The sequence below is a fragment of the Haliotis rubra genome, unplaced genomic scaffold, assembly GCF_003918875.1.
Source record: "Haliotis rubra isolate DU_JTF1 unplaced genomic scaffold, ASM391887v1 Scf149, whole genome shotgun sequence".
NCBI lineage: Eukaryota > Metazoa > Mollusca > Gastropoda > Lepetellida > Haliotidae > Haliotis > Haliotis rubra.
The window spans coordinates 743,660-767,327 of NW_025765436.1; the positions used below are offsets into that span (position 1 = coordinate 743,660).

The 23,668-nt window shown below is 41.4% G+C and overlaps 1 protein-coding gene across 2 annotated transcripts in view; it reads right to left on the bottom strand.

Moving 5' to 3' along the window:
* Positions 1-20,014, bottom strand: part of LOC124269983 — a 47,868-nt gene extending 27,854 nt beyond the window's left edge. The window contains exons 1-4 of one of the 2 annotated variants that reach the window (XM_046704986.1): positions 19,850-20,014; positions 18,184-18,416; positions 12,257-13,785; positions 1,504-1,899 (exon numbers count right to left, since the gene is read on the bottom strand). In XM_046704986.1, coding sequence (XP_046560942.1) covers positions 1,504-1,899; positions 12,257-13,785; positions 18,184-18,415 — 2,157 coding nt within the window. In that variant the 5' untranslated portion in view covers position 18,416; positions 19,850-20,014. The remainder of the gene's footprint in view (positions 1-1,503; positions 1,900-12,256; positions 13,786-18,183; positions 18,417-19,849) is intronic. The other variant, XM_046704991.1, reaches the window with a different exon arrangement.
* Between the last annotated feature and the right edge of the window lie 3,654 nt (positions 20,015-23,668).

Below are 23,668 nucleotides of genomic sequence, written 5' to 3' on the forward strand. Positions count from 1 at the left end.
ATCCGGAGTCACTGTAGGAGTGGGATTGTTATCAGGTTCCTATGACTCAGTGATGATCCTAGAATGAGTCGAAGGATTCTCAGAGCGTGTAGACGGAACATCATAAGAGACTGTAGGCCTATCAGTGGTATCAGAGCAATGATCACCTGAACGTCGGTCAGAGGAACTGTATCGAGATCTCGACGTGGTAAGTACCGAAGTAGGTTGGTAAGCCAGTGATCTGGATTCCCTAGTATGGCTAGGTGATCCGGTATGATATGAAGAACTAGTCCGGGTCGCTGCAGTGATATTAGGGGAGTAAAGAGTAATTGTCCAGTTATGTTTTCAAAACTTAAATGCATGTAATTTTAGAAGAACCTTCTCACATGAGTTGAGTTGAGTTGAGTTGAGTTGAGGTGAAATTGGGTTTAACATCGTGCTTGAGAATATTTCGCTCATATGACGACGTGCATGCGTGCGTATGTACATGTGCGGCTGCTTGTACTAGCCCAGACTTAAGCTGGTTTTATTGTGCTAGCTCACTGAGATACCATGCCCCAGTGAAGCATGAAAACATTATACTGACTCCGTGCCGACCAGTCCTTGTTGTACCCATTAATGCCGAGCACCAGGCGGGGACCAACAAGTACCATATTTTAACAACTTTTGGTATGACGCGGCCGGGGATCGAATCCGCTACCTACTGAGTCTAACAAACCCTAGTAGAAGGTCGCTTTAGCTAACCTTTGAGCGACCTATGACCGTCCAATCAAACAAACGGACAAACTGAACCAATCAGACAACAGCTACTATTCAGGGTTTGGCATGACTTACAAAATGTTTTTGGATTTTATCTCCCCAGTCGTCGACACTGATCTCTCAACAAACAAAAAACAGATATTTGGCCTGCAGTTTATACGCTTAGGGGTTTCTGATGACATGATTACTATTAGTTTATATTTCCGCAAGATGACAAAAACGCTATTTTCAGCGACTGTTTACTCACTGTTGTGAATAATGGAGGCGATCGTGCGGAAAATAGCATTCAAAATCGTAAAGTTCAAACGTTTTCATGGTAAAAGTTCTAATGGTATGTGCGAATGTTAACTTTCGCAATTTGATAAGCTGTGTTCTGATTGGTCAATTCAAAAGGTTACCTAACGCAACCTTCTACTAGGGTTTGTTAGACTCAGTATAACAGTGTAACGAATAATACTGAGGCTAATTTACTTAGACTAGTATTTTATTCCCACCAATTATATTAAACACCCACTACTTATTACATGTAAATCTGTAAACATTACAACAAAGTGAAGAAGAGAAAATATTGCCTTTTCATTGTGTTATCAAGTGACATGTTTTCTTATGAGCTGACAGCTCTGGCCAACTGAACTCCTCCTTGCATACACAGGTGTACCTTTTCTGCTTAAAGTGGACTGTACGAATATGTATTTTTGTGCTATCAGTGCGGGTAAATGTTTTGTTACACAATGTGCAAGTTGTTCCATTGGTATAAAACCTTACCAACTGAGAGTTCGATAATTTCTTCACATCTGCTGTCCTCCGGCTGGAGGCGATCTCCTTAGGCTTGCCAATGACCTTTCTATGTGGGATCTCTTCGACCTTGACCTTTGGCTCCTTTTTAGGCTTGCCAATGACCTCTCTATGTGGGATCTCTTCGACCTTGACCTTTGGCTCATTGCATGTCTCAAAATGGCAAAGCATGTTACTTTTAACATGGAATGGTTTACCACAGTTACTGCAGGGATACCTCGGAGAAATGTAAACCTCTTTTGTCTTGGAATTTTCTTGCATGAAGTGTTTCTTTTCAATTTCACGACTGGTGCTGCCTGCAGTAGTGGATGGCATAGTGTTGTCCAAAACTACATTCAGTCTGTCCTCACCTGACTGCAACAGTGACTGCAAACAGAAAAACAGATGTATTTCTTCAACAGCTGCACGAGGTGGCTATTATCACTTTCAATTTACTACTAGCTGGCGAACAGTTATCGCCATTTTTAGTTGTTTTCTCACAATTTGCTCCATTGTTTCTTAACTTAATGAAACCAAATTTACCTTGATGATAGATACTGGCTAGCAAACAATTATCGCAGCGTAAGGGTTATCGCCAATACATCAGTATCACATGTGTGCAGCTCCGGTCGATTACAATTCCAGTATTTTATCCCCACGGTATTTGACAACAATAAAGGACAGCAAAAGAAAATTCTTCACGGTAAGTAACATACGAGAAAAATTAAAGATAAAGTTATGAACCCTATAACACTTTTTTAACTTAGTCAGGGGGATATCCCACGACCTATATGATAGCAAGTTCAAGTTCACAAGTCATTAATTGTTTCATTCCCTATCAATCTACTGGAAAAGAAACACTCAAATAGTCACACAATCAATTATTCAAGTTTGCTATATGATATATATTATTTCAGGAATGGCATGAGAAATTCTAAATGGCGATAACTGTTACAGTTAGTTGTGGGAAAACATCTATTAATACTGCCATGATTCCCTTACGCCGCGTTATATATAAAAACATGATCAGCGGCAGTGAACAGGCTGGACACATAGGTGAACAGCTGTGATTGGATGAATAGATGCAAGATATTGATGCTTTTCAAAAGCATATCCACAAAGTGATTAAACCTGACCACAGTTTTAAGTATTTAATGCAGTCATTTTTATCACCATGACTTATGTTTAATGTGTGTACAGATATTTTCAAGTACATGACATTTGGTGCGGAACTGGAGTTGATGTGTTCAACTTCCTGTGATCGGAAACTAGACTGGATAAGTTAGCTGGAATTTGTGTTTTTATTGTAGTTTATTATTTTTATTCGTATACTAATACTTGTATAGCACCAATATCCAGCTCAACTGCTCAAAGGTGTTTTGTTTTCCCCTTGATCATTGGATGTCAATCTCAAATGGCACATCGTATTATCAATCTCAACTCCCTGAGGATCATACAACTCTTAAAGCCACAAGGCACAACGAGTTAATGTGGCTTTTCCCATCCTTACAAGGTGCCCATTCACAGCTGGGTGGACTGGGACACATAGTCACAGTACTTTGTCCAAGTTCACTGCACATTGCTGTACCTGCAACTAGGTGTTTGCACCATCTGGTCATTTACTAATGGATTCAAGGGTTCTTTTAAGTGCATGGTGTTGTGTATTGTACAATAGGGGTTGTGAAAAACTTGAAAAAGTCTGCACACAAAGTTGACTCCAAGGTTTTTACACCTGGTCACAGGTGGGCTTGATCCCGGCCCCTCAAACTTGCTGGATCACTAGCCTGGAGCCTTTGATAGCTTTGCCACCATGTCCCCAGTTTAAAGACCAGACTGTGCCCATGGAATGGCTGTTGACAGCCCAGACGATTTAATTTATTGGACATCAATATCCCCCGCAATGGCAAAATTGGAAATTTTAATATAAATTGTATATTTATATATTTATCCTATCTCACGACTTGCACCTCTTTCTCTTGCTTCCACTTTTAGTGGAACGACTTAACTTTTTCCAATAGGCCTCCTTGTCCATTCGCCTGTGCACTCCATGCTGCTCTCCTTCATTAGCTTCCTAGTTCCTAATAAAGCTTTGCAGCATGCTCCACTAATTGCCCACGTGACTACCTTGGAGCCAACGTTGTAATCTGAGTAGTGGGGAGGCCGGGCGGGCATCCATCGCGTAAGAAAGGATAAGTATATAAATATACAATTAATATTAAAATTTCTAAATTTTTAAACTTATCCTATCTCATGACTTGCACTTATCCCACGGTTGACTGGCAGGCCGCAGATTACCCTTCTGTCTGGACAGTGCGAACAGCTGGTCTTGGAGCTGTGTGGACTGATGACAACCGTAGATAGCGATGTACAAGGGAGGCCTGTTACGCATGCACGCAACTCCTATGCTTGTAGTGGGTTTTCCAGAACCCCTTGGCTTACTAAGCACAACGACTTCCAGGTAGATGGGTGCTCCCGAAGCGATGTGGTGTTCGGCCGCAACCTTGTACAAGACAAGGGACGCAACTCGGCAAGTAAGCCTCACCTCGCCACGATTTACAAGGTACCCCTGTAATTAAAGTCTTGCAACTAGAATGGGGCCAGCCCCTGCTTCAAGAAGGCCCCCCAGACACCGACCGAGGCAGGTGAAAGAGAAACACAACTTGGCATCTCCAAGGTTTAACATTCAGTTCCGGGCAGCATCAAATCGACCCAGCATCAAATCGACTAAGCTTAGTCAAAGGATGTGCCTGGCAACTTTGGAGGCAAAACACAACGAAATCCATTGGAATTCGGGAGTGTCACACTTCACTGACGTAATTGCTCTGTGGAGTAGAGGTCAGTAAGCGTGAAGCTCGAACACCTCTGCATTGTCATACTGATTGTGCCTCAGGTCCTTAGGGCCACGTTAGGTGGCCGTATTCCGATGCCTTGGTATGGAGGCCAAGTGAAGTAGTTCTTATACCCATATAATGAGAACAAAAGGTTGAGATCCAGTTCAACTTTTATTCAGTATATACAAGGAAGTAGTAACGCGAATGCGGAACCATCCCTCATCTGCGTTGTTGGGCCAATGTAAGCTGCTGAGCCAGTACAAGAGGTCCGAACTGGTGTAATCCCTGGACATGCGTGACAGACAGGTCTCGCAGGTAATGTGAAGAGAAGACTGTATCAGAATGCCAGAAGCAACCTTCCATGATAGCGGTCAAGGAGCAGTTGCTATGGAGGGCCATTGTCGAGGCTAGTGCACGAGTCTCATGAGGATTGGAAGCGGCTGGAGGAGGCACCCGTGCAAAGGTGTAACTTTGCAGGATCGTGGCACGCATCCAGAAGGCCAATGTGGTCCAGGAAACCTCAGTTCTTGAAGCGGTCGACAAGGGTACGAAGAGGCGCTTCCGTAGCTGTTGACAATCCTTGGAGGCAGCAAGGTAAACGTGTAGAGCCCTAACAGGGCAGAGTGTCAAATCTTCATTATCCTCAGGCCCAAGAATGGTGGACAACGGGGGAATGGTAAACATCCGGTCCTGTTGCCCTGGCAGTTGGTTTTTCGCAATGAAGTCCCAGCGGAGACCCAGGGAAGCCTTGCCATGCTCCTTCCGCTTGAACCACACCCGATTGACATCAAGCGCATGCAGTTCAGATATATGAGCAGCGGTAGCCAAAGCTACCAGGAAGAATGTCTTGAATGTCACTTGTTCGAAGTCCTTGTCTTCTTAAGGTTCATAATCTGTAGAAATCATAAGACAAAGGACGACGGACAGATCCCAGGCCATGGGTCTGATCTTCCTGGACTGGTCAGAGAGTCTATAGGAGCGTAGTAGACTCTGCAACTCGGGAACAGTGGAAATCTTTGTGCCCGTGGTGGTAGCCAAAACTGAGTTAATGGCGGCTAAGTAGGTAGCTAACGTAGTACCCTTGAGTTTCTTAGTAGTGCGGAGATGCTGGAGAAACTCAGCAACGACCTGAGCCGAGGTGGGAGATGCAATTCCCCTAAGCTTGCAATAGTCTTCAAACTTCTTCCACTTGTTGTATTACAAGGAACGGGTCGAAGTATGATGCGCTTAAGTGATAGCTGTGTCTACTCGGCGAGACTAGCCCTTAGCTATGAGAGACCTCTGAAGATGCGCCAAACGTGTAGATTGAGGGTCTGAGGTGACCTGTGGCGCAGTTCCGAGTGAGGGTGAAGAAGTAGGTCGTCCCGGTTGGGAAGCGGTAGTTGGTTTGGCTCTGTCAGGCTTCTTAGGTTGACGAACCAACTTCTCGCTGGCCAGAAGGGTGAGACCAAAAGCAGTAGTATGTTGCTGGTGGCCAATAGTTTCTGTATTACTTTTGGTAGCAGAGCTGGAAGAGGGAACGCGTAGGCATTGAGACCCTCCCATGATATTGCCAACGCGTCGAGGTCCCACGCCAAGGAGTCTGGGATTAGTGATACAAACTTTAGAAGTTGGTTGTTGAACCTTGTGGCGAACAGATCTATTTGAGGTCGTGATAACGGGTAGATCATCGACTGAAAGATCTGGGGCAGTAACTTCCACTCTGTCTGGGACGATCGGTTGGATCGGGACAAGGCATCAACAGTTCAATCGAGACTTGAAAGTAGGTTTATTTATCAACTTTATAAGATACTTCTTGGATGCTACCATTGAAGAGGGAGTCAGTAAACCAAGGCTGGCGAAACAGTTCTGTTTTAAATCGCTCCTCCAATGAAGAGATGTTAAGGGGTCCACGTCGGCGAACAGCAAAAGTGTAGCCCAAGAAATGAGACAACTGATCCAGGATTATTTGGAACTGGTCCAGAGCTAAAGTCATGCATCCTCGGATGTAAGCGTCTTGATCAGAGTAAGTATGCTCCAAAGCAGTGTTAACAGCGTCGACTGCTGCAATCACGCAACTAATAGATGGCAACATCTTTCTCACGGCTGAATCCATGTGATCCAACTCTCGGTCCTCAATAAGGTAGGGCGAAGCAGCTCGTTTGCCACACAGGGTTCCAATATCCTCATCAACTATTGGAGCCATAGAGATTTTTGTTAGGCTGTGGACATGAGAGGTAGAAGGATTATATCTGGGAGCAGAGAATCCGTCCTTAATTCGTTTCAGGCTCTTGAAACCATCATTTAGTGTACTTGATAATTTCAGAATACAAGGTCGAGGTGGTAGGGTGATGGTAGACCAAGCAGGCATGGCTATTTGGACTGGATCAATCTCAGGAGGTGGACCAGATGAAGAGCCAGGGGCTACCGAAGCCGGATGGGCTGGAGTAGAAGGCTTTATTTGGTTCCAGGCTGAGCTTATGGCCCTGATCATCATATTTAGATCCGGAGTCACTGTAGGAGTGGGATTGTTATCAGGTTCCTATGACTCAGTGATGATCCTAGAGTGAGTCGAAGGATTCTCAGAGCGTGTAGACGGAACATCATAAGAGACTGTAGGCCTATTAGTGGTATCAGAGCAATGATCACCTGAATGTCGGTCAGAGGAACTGTATCGAGATCTCGACGTGGTAAGTACCAAAGTAGGTTGGTAAGCCGGTGATCTGGATTCCCTAGTATGGCTAGGTGATCTGGTATGATTTGAAGAACTAGTCCGGGTCGCTGTAGTTCTAGTTGGTGATCTGGTTCTGATTGGAGCTCTGGTTCGACCATCTGAATAGGATCGGTCATGAGATGTGGATCTGTACTGTGATCCAGATGGGTCAATGGCTCTGTAAGGTGATCTAGATCGTATAGGTGACCTGGATGGGTAAGATGATCTGGATTTGTAAAGTGATCTAGATCGATTCGATGCACTAACTGGAACTGTGATCGTGATCTGGATCTATAAGGTGATCTGGATCGAACAGGTCTTGATTTGGCTTGATTTGGTGATCTGGATCGGTTAGGTGATCTACTTTGATGTTGTGATCTGTATCGGTTCGGTGATCTGGATCGGTCCGGTGATCTGATTCGAGGTTGTGATCTGGATCCATTCGGTGATCTGATTCAAAGTTGTGATCTGGATCGATTAGGTGATCTGGTTTTGGTCCAATGATCTACTTTGATGTTGTGATCTGGATCGGCTAGGTGATATGGATCTATAAAGTGATCTGATTCGAAGTTGTGATCTGGACCCGTTTGGTGATCTGGGTCGGTTAGGTGATCTGGATTGATCAGTTGATGTCGATCGTAGTTGTGCTCTGGATCGTGACTGTGATCTGGAATGATCCGGTGATCTTGATCGGCACGGTGCGCTAGATTGGTCTTGTGATGGTGATCTGGATCGTGAAGGTGATCTAGAATGATGTGGCGATCTGGATCGGTGATTAGGTGACAAAACTTGAAGTGTTGATTCATGATGAACGTCCCCTGGCGACGCTGTTGTAGCCAGCTCCGTCCGGTTCAATGAACTGTGGGGAGACAGTTGGCTGGTTGAACGCGGTTGGCCAGGCTCCAAACAAACTGAGACAGTCGAGGGGATATGTACCGATGATTTTCTGTCGCTGTAACTTGATACGCTTGGCGGGAGTGGTATCAGATTCTGTTGATTTCCTGTCCCTATCGGCGATTCTCCGGGAGCAAACACGAAGGTAGGCCATAAAATCCTCATCTTTTAGTGAATTACACTTGCCACATCATTTGTTTCAGTTACATTGTCCAATACAGTCACTGCCAGACAATTGAGGGTCGAGGGACGAATAATTCGTCTTGCATTGAGCACAAACTTTCCTTTCCTTGACTGATTATCAGTTTTCCCCATGATGTTAGGGTGAAATAATGTCCCTAATATACAGCACGTCCACACAGTCGTGCGACAAGAAAGAGAATGATCATTCAAGGTAGTCACGTGGGCAATTAGTGGAGCATGCTGCAAGCTTTAATAGGAACTAGGAACCTAATTAAGGAGAGCAGCATTGAGTGCATGGAGTGCATGGACAAGGAGGCTATTGGAAAAAGTTTACAGTCGTTCCACTAAAAGTCGAAGCAAGAGAGAGAGGTGCAAGTTGTGAGATAGGATAAGTTTAAAAATTACTCTTTATGAATATGTCCACTACTTATGATTCTGTCAAATGTTTTGGAGTGTATATAACAAAGTGGAAGGAGAGTATTGAAAAGTTTTTAAGATCTGCTCCGGAAAGGAGCACTACCACCAAAATCAGCTGAAGCCTAAAGCCGCTTTTACATGCACACATTTACTTACAGGAGTATATTTGCTTATGTAAGTAAATTTACTTATGGTACGTAAACCATGTAAACGTCACAAAACGAATTTACTCACGTAGATATTTATTCTCCTGGAGTAAATTTACACCTGCTCCGGAGGTAAAGTAAAAGTATATTACTCCTAGAGTACGGTATTTTACTCCAGGAGCATATTGACTGATATAAGCTACTTTTATAGACGGTTTATTCACCTCAATTAATTTGTTTGTAATTGTCGAATCGTAACTGAATGGATGATATGAAATGATATATGTGCATATGTCTTAGTGAAAGGAAAACACATTGTAGAACATGTCCAGTTTTGACATTATTTTAATATTAGAGAGAAACTTTTCATAATCGTTTTAAATTATTACTTTAGACAAACGTGCATGTGAACAGAAATCAGACAAAAAGTGCATTTTTTAATCAGTGTTATTCACAATTCGTTCCAACAAAATAACTGGTAACATTTTGTTTGATAGATCTTTAATATCTAAGGAATAGTTACTCATGTTTGAAATGTGATTTCTTATATAGGAATATTACTTTTGAAATAAAAGTAAATGCTGTAAATTTCACATTTGATAACTGTGGTCAGGCTTCGTCCCACAGAATACCCGCTTTGACAGGACAGGATGGCACTGGAGTGTGTCTGATACCGGTGATCCACTGTGGTAAGTGACCTATACTGACGGTGGACAGCACCCAACAGGGACATCGGGTAGAATCACGTGGGTGGTCCCTTGCCAAGTGACTGGCAGGGATGGACCCGACTGAGCATCCTGCAAGCTAACGCTGCTGCGAAAAGGCTGCTGAGTACCAGCACCACTCTTCCCTTCAGCTCTACCTTTGGTGGGGTGACTCTTATCCTACCCCTATCTAACGGCTGAAGCCAGCCAGGAGACTCTGGTGCAGGCTCCACTCGGAGGAAGAACTTGCTGCCTCCGGGTGTGGGTGTTCCAACAAAGCCTCAGAGTCTTTGAATGAAATCGCCGCTGCCGCGGCCTCTTATATAACCTGCTGAGCCCCGAAACAACATCGCACCCAGCCGAAACAGAGGCCGAGTACCAAGACGTCGACAACCACAAACAGCTCCAAACCCGAGCCTGAGTCATGATTCTCCCCAAGAGAGGACCCAACAAAAGACCCAATCGAAGACTGACCTGAGGACACGAGAGGAAAAAGTGAACCCAGAAGGCTCTTCAATCCGGAAGCTGCGCGCGTAAGAAAACCCTGGTCACGAGACTTGGGAGGATGCACCACAGAACAGTGGCATCCAAGCTCAAGTGCGCTTGCACTCGAGTGGTCGAAGCATCTGGAACACCTGGGATACTAAGCGGAAAAAGAGCCAAGAAAGTGAGAGGGACTGGGCACGAACCGCGAACCCTCCCTCTCCACCGGAGCAGAGGCAACTGGACCCACCGCCCAAGGCATTGGAACAACAGCCACCTCCAGGCTAAGGGATTGAGCTGAGCCCGGCGACCCCACACACAATCTCTCCGAACCACCTGCCGAACCAATGAGGAACTCCTGCCGAGACAGTCAACCGATTCATGCAGGAGAGATGTCATTGAGTCCATGTGTTGCTGGTAAAGTTGATGAATTATTGACATATCAAATGAAGGCTGAGGACTAGAAACTGAAGAAGACGATTTAGAGCTTTTAGGTTTTTAGCCTTTTTTAGCCTTAGAGGGCGGAACCTCCTCCATAGGATCACCCCTGCCTCTCTAAGTTCTTTAAAGAAGAGGAAATCCACCGCTTGTCTCTTACTACATGCATCACATGTCGTAAACGACTGAAAGCAAACATGCAAAGCATGACGTTAACAGCAGACAGTCAACTATACACAACACAACAAGCATGCATAAAACATTGAAAATACGTGAAAGAGGATGCAATATGAAACATTGTTTTAAATAAGCAAGTTTCAAGTAACGTGAACCAACGCAAGTTTCCCACCAAGGAAACGCAATTTATATGTCACAATAAATAAAATATGCATAACTGCAAAAGTCAACAAAGCGTTCCTTTAGAACGTAATAAGGACAAAATACATACAGTATTCAATGTCTGAGACATTATCTCAAGTCAGTCTTGCACAGCACGTGTGGCACATAGCATGACAGCAGAAGGAAAGATGATTTATTCATTGTACAATATTTATTAAAACATTGTTACAACTGTCACATGACATTTTCAGTCGCAGAAAATGCATATATGTACCCCAAGGAAGATCTCTGTGAAGAAGAATATGGAAGTACAAAAAGCTGCCTGCATAAGTGCCACAGCCAGGTGATCGTGATAACTGTTCGCCAGCCAGTAAAGGACATTTTGTTACAAATTCCAGCCACAGATGCCTGTAGTTATGGGAATTACTTGGGTGCAGGCTTGGACTTGGTGTAAGAAACATCCCAGTTGTTAGGGTACAATTGCTTGATCTGTTCACTCACCTCTTTCAACAAACATGATTTACTGGGAACCAGTTCTGCTCTTGAATCACTACTCAAAATCCTAATTTTGTAAAACATGACCAAAATGCTGCCCACTTTTACAAAACCTTCCAAACAGTTATGTCAATTAATTGACAATGCAGTGATCACTGTTAAATTCTGGGCAAGACAATATATTTAAGAAATTGCTTCAACCAAAAAAACCTTGATTATAACTTACAGCTCAGGTCACATAACTTTCTGTTGTCAATCTATTAACCAAAAGCAACCAGGATTACAATGATAACAGACACTACAATAACTGTAGTGTGACCAGCAGTTACCACTTCAGTTACCAGCACAATCACAAGGAAGCTTTCCGAACAAGCTGAAGTTGTCACATCCTAAAATGTATCGATTGCCTTCACCACATTCTGTGTTTCAGCTATACAAGTGGTAGTTATGGCATGTACTTTAAACTAAACATAAATTTTAGCATAACATTGTGTGATGCTCGATTCTGATTGGCTGAGAGCTCATCAAAAGTGACCGATTGACTGCATATGAATACAATGAACTCGTTGACACTTTTGTTAGGTTACCAATAGTTACTTCCGTGAATAAAGTTAGCAGCGAATTAACAAGTTCACTGCTTGAATTGGGGGAGTCGATTGTCATACAGTTGGGGAGATTAGTAATTCGCTTTGAGAAAAATCAAATAACTGTACTTGCACACAGTATAAAGAGTATTTTTGTAATCTATATATGCTATTTGTTACAAATACAAGCATATTGGTTCCTGCCAAAGAGTCCGGTTTTGAAACGCTTATCAGTTGTGCTAGAATGAAAATAAAGCTACTCTGTTTTCAATTTTGCGGTCCTTTATCGTTGATTTAAGACCGCTAAATGTTCAATTTAGAACCCCCCCGCTAACATGTTCGGTTTTTAAATTACATTTAGCAGTCTTAAATCAACGATAAAGGACTGCAAACTTGAAAACAGAGTAGCTTTACCTTCTAAACTATTACTCAAAGATAGCAGAAGATGACCATCATGGCACAGTGAAGAAAGCAATCAATGTATCGTGTAGAACCATAATAGTCAGTAATCCTATTTCCAATAAAATAATCAACTTACTATGTTAGCTGTGTGATCTTGTTGTGTTGAGATCCTTCTTGACATCCTCCACTCTCCCACCTGGCCAGAACCTTCAGTAATTGTTGGTTGAGTTGCGTTTAGAGCCTCTGTTGGAAGATTTCTTTTCAATCTTCTGACTTTTGATAAGTGTGTTGACAAACAGTGATATTTCAATGAACTGAGGTGCTTGAACCCTCTCTTACACACCTTGCAGCGAAATGGTGACATTTCTGTCTTCCAAATACACATGTTTTGGACATATTGAGAAAGTAAATATTTACTCCTTAATACACTTGTGAATCTGTAATATGACATAGATGATGAATGTTTCTGAAGTTTTGAGGTGATGATTTTTCTGGCTCTACAATTTCTAGCTTTGTCTTGAGCACAGTGAGATAAAGAGTTTCCACAGGAATCAGTATCAGAGGTGTCAGGATTCTCATATATGGCATAATCCAGGCCATCAAACTGTTCGGTCTTCACGAGCCCTAGGTCTACTTCAACACTGTCTCGTGTAGAACTACATTTATTTTGTGCTGTCATATGTTCTGCTGCAACTTCTGCACTCTTATGTGAAGATTCCCCTTCTTTATGTTCATTCAATGATCTTTTTTGGCAGAGATAAGGTTTCACGGCTTCTAACACAACAGAACCAGATGATTTATTTTGATTCATCTTTTTTTTTGTTGCAGACATATTTTTTCTTGTACTAAGAGTCACAAACTTTGCTGAGGAACATTGAAAGATGGGAATGTTCACATTAAATTTTTTTTTTGGTCTTCCTCTTTTTGTTTGAATGACAGCTTGGTCTTTTCCATCAGACATAAATAAGCACCGTGCATTCCTATCTCCACCTGGTCTCTTCCCAGCTACTATCTGACCTTCATCCAAGAGCTGCCTAGTGGGCTCACTTCTCCTTCTACCTGGCTCACCAGATTCATGTTCATGAGAACTGTCCTTGGTGTGAGGTCTTTGGTCTAGATATGCATTACTGAATGATGGGGAGCTAAATGCTGTTTGACTGTCACTAATAGATTCCACAGATAAAATGGTAGGTAGTAAAGGTGATGCTTCCTCCTTCAACACTGTTGCAGGTTGCTGCATTCTATGGGAATCATTGTCATAGTGTTGGCTTTGGAGATAACCCTGGGAATATAACATGGGTGAGGCAGTTGACTGCACTTGGACAAATGGTGCAGGTGACTGCATTGACTGAACCTGACCATATGATGCGGGCGACTGTGTTAATGTTCCCATAACAGCAAACCCCTGGTCGTCTGGACTCTGGAGCTGCTGTTGTTCAAGATCAGGTGCCTGAAGTGATGCAGTTGGCTGCAGTATTTTGGACTCAGCTTCAAAGCTCTGATCACCCAAGCCTGACAAGTGAGACTGCTCCAGCAAGGCAAGAGCTTTGGACAGCTGTAATACCTTGGCGGCCATCTTTATCTTGTGCAGAGTGTCCTTGGTGACCACAAGCTCCCCAGTGTAGAGATAGTTCAGCATCATCTTCAGTATCTCCGACTCTATATCTGAAACCATAATTACTGTACTCATAGATTAAGAATACCCATGTTTGTTTAAACATGTCAGTTCTTTCATTCACACACTGAAAACTGCATCTGTGACAAACCTGATGTAGTACTAGGGTTATGTAGTGCTTGAAATTAAGGGGCTTCTGCAGTCCTATTGTACTGTATTTATATAAGACCCCATCAAGTCTTTACCTTTTAACAATAGAAATATGACAAGGTCCCCTTGGCATTCATGCTCAATGTTATGCATTATCTTTGCAGCAATTCGTTATTTTGGGAGATTACAATTAAATTGACTTGTGTGTCACTAATGAATGCCTAGAATAGCATCATTATTAAATCATATAAGAATGTTTGACAATATGTTGATGTATAGGGACAGTTGCTTTACATCTGCAGCATCAACACTTAAGAAAAGTGTACACTGATGTATTGAAATTCAACAGCAGTATCACTATACCTAATATGAATCACTATAGTTTAAACTAATATCATGAATATACTCCACAAACAGGTAACATATATCTGAATACAGAAGCATACTCCAGGGAATAATTGCCTAATTTGGCACTGTAATATGTCTGAGTATATTTGAATAAAGTTTAACCTTGCTACCTGTCTTGAACTGCAGAATCATGTTGTTAAACCAAGAAATTGCCATTATAAATGGTATTTGAATTGTCAGGAATCAATCATGTGGCTAACACCAAAGGCCATATTCAAACATAAAGCGACGCGACATACATTTGCTATAGAAAAATCTGGGAACGGGTGGTTAGAATTTTTTCATAGCATTTTCATCAATACTATGGCAAAGTATACGTCACCAGAACAACGGCCATCTTTACTTTCAGTGTACAGAAAAGGTTATTTAAAGGTCACATGCAACGTAAAACACAACTTTGCAGATTCTGATACCTTTCGGTATGGACTTACCAAAACAAATCGTCAAAAATGCAAATTCAACTTATAAAGTTAAAAAATAACGCGATGAAAAAAAAGGCGCAAAATCGGAGTTCAAACGTTTCACTAATTTTCCCCAGACTTTTCTGGGGAAAACGGGTTTCAACAGCTGGGCTGCGCTCATAGCACGTGCGCAGTGAAATAGGTTCGCGCAGCTTGGAAGCGGGTTGTCGGGTGAATACTCGGTGAAGGCTTTGGTGTCAGCTATTTTTCTAATGTTTTGTTGATATCTCACAGGCGCGAGCTTTTTATATGTTATGATAGTAAATTAACTGTTTATATAATTTCATTTGTCTATTTCACCACACGTTCTTCTTACCGAGTCACTTTCTCAGTTCGATACTAAAAAGCAATGTCATTATTTAGCGTTGTACAGAATTTCTAACTGTGATATAGATATGTCGTTGTCACAGACAAAACTCAATGTCTTGTTTTATTGACACCTGTGTGTCTGCCTGCCTGTCTGCTGATGACAATATTCAATACACAGCTGCTATGACTGACCACATGCAATTTGAACTTAACACCAATCAGGCTATACACCATAAACAAAATGCATTGATTTATGGCCCGAGTTCGGTCTCTGTCACATTATGTAATTACACAGACAGGCAGGTGTGATACTTGAACACATGACATGTTATGATGTCTGTTGATTGCAAAATGTTATACACAAAAAATGAGCATGTATTTACAAAACCCAACATCTCTATATATACACACACAATGAGCCGTGAAGGCATCTGCAAATGAACCGGCCGTTACACTTGAGTGCACACCCACCCGCTCTGACTGGGTTCGGTGTCCCGGCTGCTTCGTTTCTTGGGAAGTAAACCGAAGTACACAATTTTGCACTTTTGATTTGCGATTGTACGCTTATAATTTTGTTTATATGTTTTTTCATTACCAGCAATGTATATTATATGTCATGAATAAGTGATAATTGTGTTTTAATTATGTTTGATTTTTTGGTTGCATGTGACCTTTAAGCAGTTTTGAGACATGAACATCGTCGTTACATGAGCGATACGTAAACAATGACACACCCATTATTTTCATCACCGACATGTGCTTTGATATTTCGTGTCAGCTCGCTATTGCCACGAAACTCTACACATAAAACATGGAAATGAACGACCACACTGATTGAATATAGTTAGCATCTTCATTTTAGCAAAGTTGATGACGAAAATATCGCCGATTATGTCCCGTGTCTTCCATCGCTTCAGGGTAAGTTTAGTGGATATATTTTTCGATCGCCTTGTGAAACTACAAGGTAAAGCGGTTAAATCCATATGAATGATGTTAATGACAGGGTTTGTCATTCTGATATTTAGCCTCTACAAAACAACATGAAACAGTTAACATATATACCAATATCATTCAAAAATGATTATAATAAACATGGTGAATCAAATATCTATATACAAAAATACACACACATATACAGCTAAAAACAATGAATTTGGTACTTTATATTACTGAACTGAATATATAAAAATACATGGTATGATCAGTATGTGAATACATTGGTATAACATATATGGGAAGAAGAACTTTTTAGACAGATGAACATTCCAATATTTGTGAACTGTTGAATTAAGGGTGATTTTTACCAATGAAACCTGTCATGAGTATGCATTTGCTGTACATTGATTATTTTGATTGTGATAACCCTGGTGTTATTAGAATACATCTGATATCAGCAATTATTCAGTCAGATATCAGTTATCTAGTTTGGTTAAATGCTGCTATGGACTCTTTGCTTTTGAATTTTGGGTAATTTGCTCTGTACTTGTTGACCAGTTCACTATTGTGATTTTATTTCTAAAAAATCCTAATTTTATGGTGTGTATCTTGAAATTGTATCTTTATATAGATATTTGGTATTATGTTAACACTTTAACTTACTTGGACTAAAGCACTAACTACTCTTGGTGCATACAGTAAAAAGGATGTTATGGCATTGTACAGATGTCAAAAGAAAGTTGAAAATAAACCATGTCAAGATTAATTATGATATTTAATGCTATGATTGTTCCTATGCTGTGTAACTGTAAGTGTGCAGAAGTGTAGGGGGACCTCATATTGTAAAATTATTGAAGATGTACAGCATAAAATGTGTAAATGGTTTCTCAAAACAGCAAACAATGCTATGGTTTGGGGAGAATGTGGCAGAACCCCTCTCCAACTTGTGCACACCACAAGGGCTATAAGTTATTGGTGCAGGCTACTGTATTTGGATGAACACAAACTGTCTCACCAATGCCTTACCACATGGGCTCCTCACATTAAAAATATTCTGTTTAGATTTGAATTTGAATATGTGTGGTTAGCACAAGATGTGAAGATATTCATTCACCTTTTGCAACAAAGATCATTTTACAACCTACAACAAACATGGTGTAGTTCTATCAACAGTTTGTCTGATTCCTTCTATTAACAACATTTTAAATCACTGTTAAATATGGGAAAGAATCTTACACTCCCTATCCCTGTACACTTAAGACTGTCCATGGTTATTTTCAGATGTAATAGGTTTAAAATTCCAGTCAATTTTGGAAGATACACAAATGTCCTATACACTAAATGACTGTAAATATTGTATATTAAGGGGAAGATCTTTTGTTGAAGATGAGTTTCATATGCATGTATTGCTTGTATGTGAGCAATACTCAGCCATAAGAATTATGTATGTATCTTTAACAATTATATGTACAATCCCACCCTGTAACATTTTTTATCGATCAATGCTTATGCTGTTGATCTCTGGACTGCCTGGTCCAGACACCGCTATATAGCTTGAATAGAGCCGAGTGCAGCCATAAACAATAAACCAACCAACATCTTTTATCTGAAAACTTTGACAGACAGACAAGACAACTTTGATGGAACGATGGAAGACACTGGACATAATCGGCGATATTTTCGTCATCAACTTTGCTAAAATGAAGATGCTAACTATATTCAATCAGTGTGGTCGTTCATTTCCATGTTTTATGTGTAGAGTTTCGTGGCAATAGCGAGCTGACACGAAATATCAAAGCACATGTCGGTGATGAAAATAATGGTTGTGTCATTGTTTACATATCGCCCATGTAACAACGATTTTCCTGTCTCGATACTGCTTAAATAACGTTTTCGTACACTGAAAGTAATGATGGCCGTTGTTCTGGTGACGTATACTTTGCCATAGTATTGATGAAAATGCTATGAAAAAATTCTAACCACCCGTTCCCGGATTTTTCTATAGCAAATGTATGTCGCGTCTCCCTGCAGCGAAGGCCGCCATTCGGCAGGGGTTGCCTGGGTCAGTGTCGGAGCGTCAGCGCAGGCGCAACAGACCCAGGGAACCAGGCTGAGCATAATACATACTTTAGCCCTACACAACATCATATAGGAAATAATTTGCAGAGAACAGTGACAGCTTACTTAGTTTCAGGCTGCCTGTGTCTGACAGCACCACATTCCTGTTGACTGCCAGATGCTGAAGAAAATCTGAATGTGCTGCCAGAACCAGCCAATGAGCTTGAATGTCCACGCCATCACTGGAGGTCAAGGTCACATCACACAGAGCCTTGTCCTTGTACAGCCTATTAAGACCTTGTTTCAGACTGAGACCATGCTTGCCATCAAAGAGAATTTCCATGTCAGTTTCATCCATCCTGAAGCCATATCATACCACAGTATCATTCATGAATTTTTGGTCAGATTTCAATCTTGCAAATATTCCAGGAGACCAGACAAATTTCTTTGGAATTTAGTGTTCAGAAATACACCAAAAGATGTTAAAAAACAGAGTCACAGTTTGTGGCTCTATATCTGAATTGAATAATGAAAAAATAATGGTGACCATGTTCGTGTTGTAACTAGAATTCCGTGGGCAAATAGCAGAGACACCAAAGCTGTAAAAATTCATAACAAGTTTCAGGTTCATAGGCCATGTGGTTTCTGAGGTGTCAAAAATGCATCAACACTAGAAATTATGGCATATGTGAAGGTCAAGAGCTTGAAAACATATAAAAAAAATGGCTAAACATGAATATTGTTAAACTACATACCACACATAATTCCTCCATATCAGATTTTATAAAATGCACAGAAACAGCTGAGAAATGGAGAAAACAAAATATGCAATATATGCTTTGTCAAAGGAGCTAAAAAGTCTTTGTTAGTGCAGGTCTGTCCATAAAACATTAAAATACTTGGTTTGCCCTGAAAGAATGACAAAATATTACTTACAAAGTTACATATCCATAACATTCAGGACCACGGCTTTCAAGTGAAAGTTAATTGCATTTCTATTTCAGCTTCAATGAGTCAGATCTGACCAATGTGACTGCTGTTTTAACCTCTTACCACAGTGGTGAGGATCATTACTCATAGACGATTACACAAAAATCACCTTAATATACAATGAACAGTACTGACTACAGGAGAATGCAACATTCATTCATCAAACCCCTCTCCCTTCTTCCATCTTCTATATCTCCTCGGAACTCATTTCAGTAAACCTACACAAACATCTAGATCCATTCCTAAGTTTTGCAAAATCACAAATTACTTGCCCTTGTTTTAATTTACAGCTTATCAACCAACCACAGTACCCATGTGGGGAATCGAACTCGTGCCTGCTGGGTGATGAGCTAACGTTTTAACCACTAGGCTACCCCACCGCCACTCCAGGATATAATTGGTCTTCAGCAACCCATGTTTATCTTAAGCCACTAATGTGGTCGGGTGGTCAGGCTCGATCCCTTGTTTGACACATCGTCGTATCCCAATTGCGCAGATCGATGCTGATGCTGTTGATCACTAGATTGTCTGGTCCAGACTCGGTTATTTACAGACAGCCGCCATGTAGCTGAAATATTACTGAGTGCAGCATTAAACAACAAACCAACCAACCAACAGCGTTTGCCTTATGAAATTCCCGACTCAAACGCTCAATTTTGACCGGCCCGGAAACACAATGAGACTGTGAACCGATGCGATGACCTGTAAATCGTGTTGTGGTTGTTACTGTTAGCAAAGAAGTCATGAATTGTTTCTGAATGTTTATCAATATTAACATCAAGGTAATGTAGATAAAATATACCTGTGTGGTGTATTACGTGAGCGTCTGTATCATTAATGCACCAGCAATGACACACTCTTGGCATCTATTCCATATTCAACTCGTCTACCAGGCCCGGATGTTTAGCCATTCTTGTTGATGCCGTTCGTCACGCGCAGCCTGGTTCCGCAACAGACCCAGGGAACCAGCACCACGCGCTCCTTTCCGTAACCGGCTTGTCCCGGAACAACACGAGTTGGTCACGATTGATGTAAGCTGGCTCCCTTTGTGCGCGCTAAGATTCGACAAAGCTAGGAGCCGGTATAGGCTGCCATTTATTGCGATATGCGAGACGGGGCCCAGCTTACGATTGATGTTGACTGTAGAACAGAGTAGCTTCCCTTAGTTGATTTATGACATTCGGATTCATTCGTAGCTACTCGTGTCATTCCGGCAAGCCCGTCTTCTTGTAGGTCACGGAAAGAGGCGGGTAGTTTCGAATGATTCGGATTGCACCACATGGGTGCGTTCGTTTTGCACAAAGTATCTCGCACGTGCGATGAATTACCTAATCGAACGGCCCGAGCGTTCGCTCGATTGTCAAGAGGGCCCTCCTGCAAAATTGAGGAGGGAGATCGCGAGAGTGGCGAAAGTACGTTATTTGACGCGGTGTTTATAGTAACATGGATGAGTAGGCCAAATCTATTCGTCCTTATTTACCGACTTACTCACACAAATGAACAAATTCGTAATCAACCAGGCTGATGTTTTGGTTTTGGTTCCCGTCTTCTTGTAGGTCACGGAAAGAGGCGAGTAGTTACGAATGATTTGGATTGTACCATCCCATTTCTGGCGTACCCCGCCGTGATGTTACTGAAATATTAATAACCTAGGCGTAAAACCATACTCCCGAATCATAAGCAGAACTTCAAAGCGCTCACACATAACACCTGTCATGAAAAAACCTCCACTGGCTGCCTGTTAAATCAAGAATTGACTTTAAAATATTGTGTTTTGTCTACAAATGCCTCAATGGCATAGGCCCAGAATACTTTAAAGAACTTCTTACCCCGTACACTCCAGAAAGACAGCTCCGTTCTCAGAATCTGAACCTACTCTCTGTGCCTCGGTTCAAACTGCAAACTTTTGGAAGGAAATCCTTTGTCTGCTCTGCCCCTCTACTCTGGAACTCTCTCCCTATCACCATTAAATCAGCAGTTGACTTTTATTCCTTCAAACGACTTCTCAAGACTCATCTGTTTTCACTGCATTATGACTAGCAACTAGTCCCTTATTGTATATATGTATATTATCCACTCACTTTGTTAGCGCTTTGAGCATGGGCCTTGTGCATTGAAAAGGCGCATTATAAGTTCACATTTATTATTATTATTATTATACTTACTCCCTCCCTCGCTCCAGGGTTGCTATGCGACGCGCAATTTTGTATCCAGTACACACAAATATAGAGAATGGACGCAGAAAAAAAAATCACTGTGTCCAGAGGGACGCATAATATTAACATCGTGGGGCTCAACTTGCTCAACTCCTTGTCAATACAACAGAAGTGAAACTTGGATGGTCTAGCAAGTAATTTTACTCAATATTGTACAAACAATCCATGTGTTCTAAGCGTATTATTAACATAAGTTGTCCACTGATATGGGCAGCAATTTGGTCCAAAATACCTCCAGGGATTTATGCAACGCGCGATTGTGCGTCCCGTACACACAAATGTAGAGAATGGACGCAGAAAAAAGTCACTGTCCTGAGGGACGCATAATATCATTCATAGAATAGAATAGAATAATACTTTAATGCCTTCTCAGGAATTTGTGTTACATCAGCAGAGCTACTGACACATTAGAGAGATACCAAACATATTTACATAAATTCTTTGATTTAGGTATCTTCACATTTGTTTAAGAGAGATATGGTACTTGGAATAAAGGATGTACGGGCTCTCTTAGTTTTCACAATTGGAACTTTTGTAGCGGCGGCCTGAAGGGAGGAGGTTGTATTCCGATTTAAGTAGTGAGTACGGTCAGATATGATTTTGACAGCTTGATTCGCGATTTGCCGCTCATATATTGATGATAAACATTCAAATCTGACTCCAGCGATTTTACTTGCAGTGTTAACAATTTTGTCTATTTTAGATTTGAGATGAACTGAGAGAGACCCGTACCAACAATGGAAGGAAAATGTTAAAATACTCTGAATAAATGCTACATAAAAAGATGACATCACAGATGGGTTAACATCAAAAGATCTCAGTTTAGGCATGAAATGACGACGTTGTTGACACTTTTTGTATAGGGCTTCAGTGTTAGAGTTCCAGTTCAGCTTAGAGTCAATGAAGGTTCCCAGATACTTATACTCCGACACTGTCTCAACACATTCACCGTTGATTATCACTGGAAGCATTTCTGTGGGTTTACTCCGAAAGTCAATTACCAGTTCCTTTGTTTTTGTGACATTTAAGAGTAAGTGATTTTCTGCACACCAAGTCGTAAAATGATTAATGTCCTCTTTATACAGTTCTTCAGAATCAGTGTCGTTCAGTTTGCCGACAATTGCTGCATCATCTGCGAACTTTACAGTTGAACAGGTTGAATTCGAGCTTGCACAATCATTAGTGTAGAGGGTGAAAAGAACAGGAGATGTTACACAGCCTTGTGGTGCACCAGTGTTGGTGGTCCATTTACTCGATACAGCCCCGTTAACTTTCACGTACTGCTGTCTCTCCACAAGAAAGTTTTCGATCCACTTGATGAAGTATGAGTTAACGCCCATGTCTAACAGTTTCTGTATCATGATATGTGGCTGGATAGTGTTGAACGCAGATGAAAAGCCAACGAAGAGGATCCTGATGTATGACTTAGGTGTCTCTAGATGCTTATAGACATTATTAAGGAGTGACAGTGTGGCATCAACAACTCCTCTCCTTGACCTGTAGGCGAACTGAAGCGGTTCAGTATGTCGGCAACTTCCTGACGGAGATGTCTCAACAAGATGCGTTCCAGCGACTTCATTGCTATAGATGTGAGAGCAACTGGCCTGTAGTCGTTGAGTTCTTTAGGTTGTGTCTTTTTAGGAACTGGTACAATTTCTGATGTTTTCCAGACCGAAGGAATAACGTGTGTATTCACTGAGAATTGAAACAAGTCTGCACTCCTTCAACACAATGCCGTCAAGGTTGTCAGGTCCTTTTGCTTTTCTGATGTTAATTCTGGAGACGCTTTGAATGACGTCAGCTTCTGATATATGGATACGACTTTCACTATCCTGTACGGCTTCACTAAATTGAGCTCGTACACGCAAAACAACCTTGTAGGGTTTCAATAGATTCTCTGTTCCATGATTTGACAGTCTTAACAATAGCCTTCTCTGTTTTTTTCATGGTACCCACAACATATCAATAACTTTGCTAAGTGTTTTGTTGTTCCTTTCAGAGCAGTTACATGCATCATTTCATCCATCAGTCCACATGATCGATGATTCATTCCATTTTCTAAAGAAATTATCAAAAGGTACACTGTTACTTCACAGGACTCTCAAATTGCCTACAAGGACCCTTAAAACTTATAATTGGGGGTCCTGGGGACCCCATGTTTCTGATTTGAGGTAAAACCCTGACCTAAGAGGAAATATAGGTCGACAATACACAGTAATAATATAATGTTGTGAATGAATAAACAGATTGTGAGGTGCAATAATATCTCCACTCCCTCAAAGTTCAGGACAGAATCAAGTTTAAAGTGCTGACTCTGACATTCCGTGCTATCCACCGCTATGCTCCTCCGTACATTTCTGAACTCATCCAAAAATACAAACCTGAGAGAACTCTACGTTCCTATA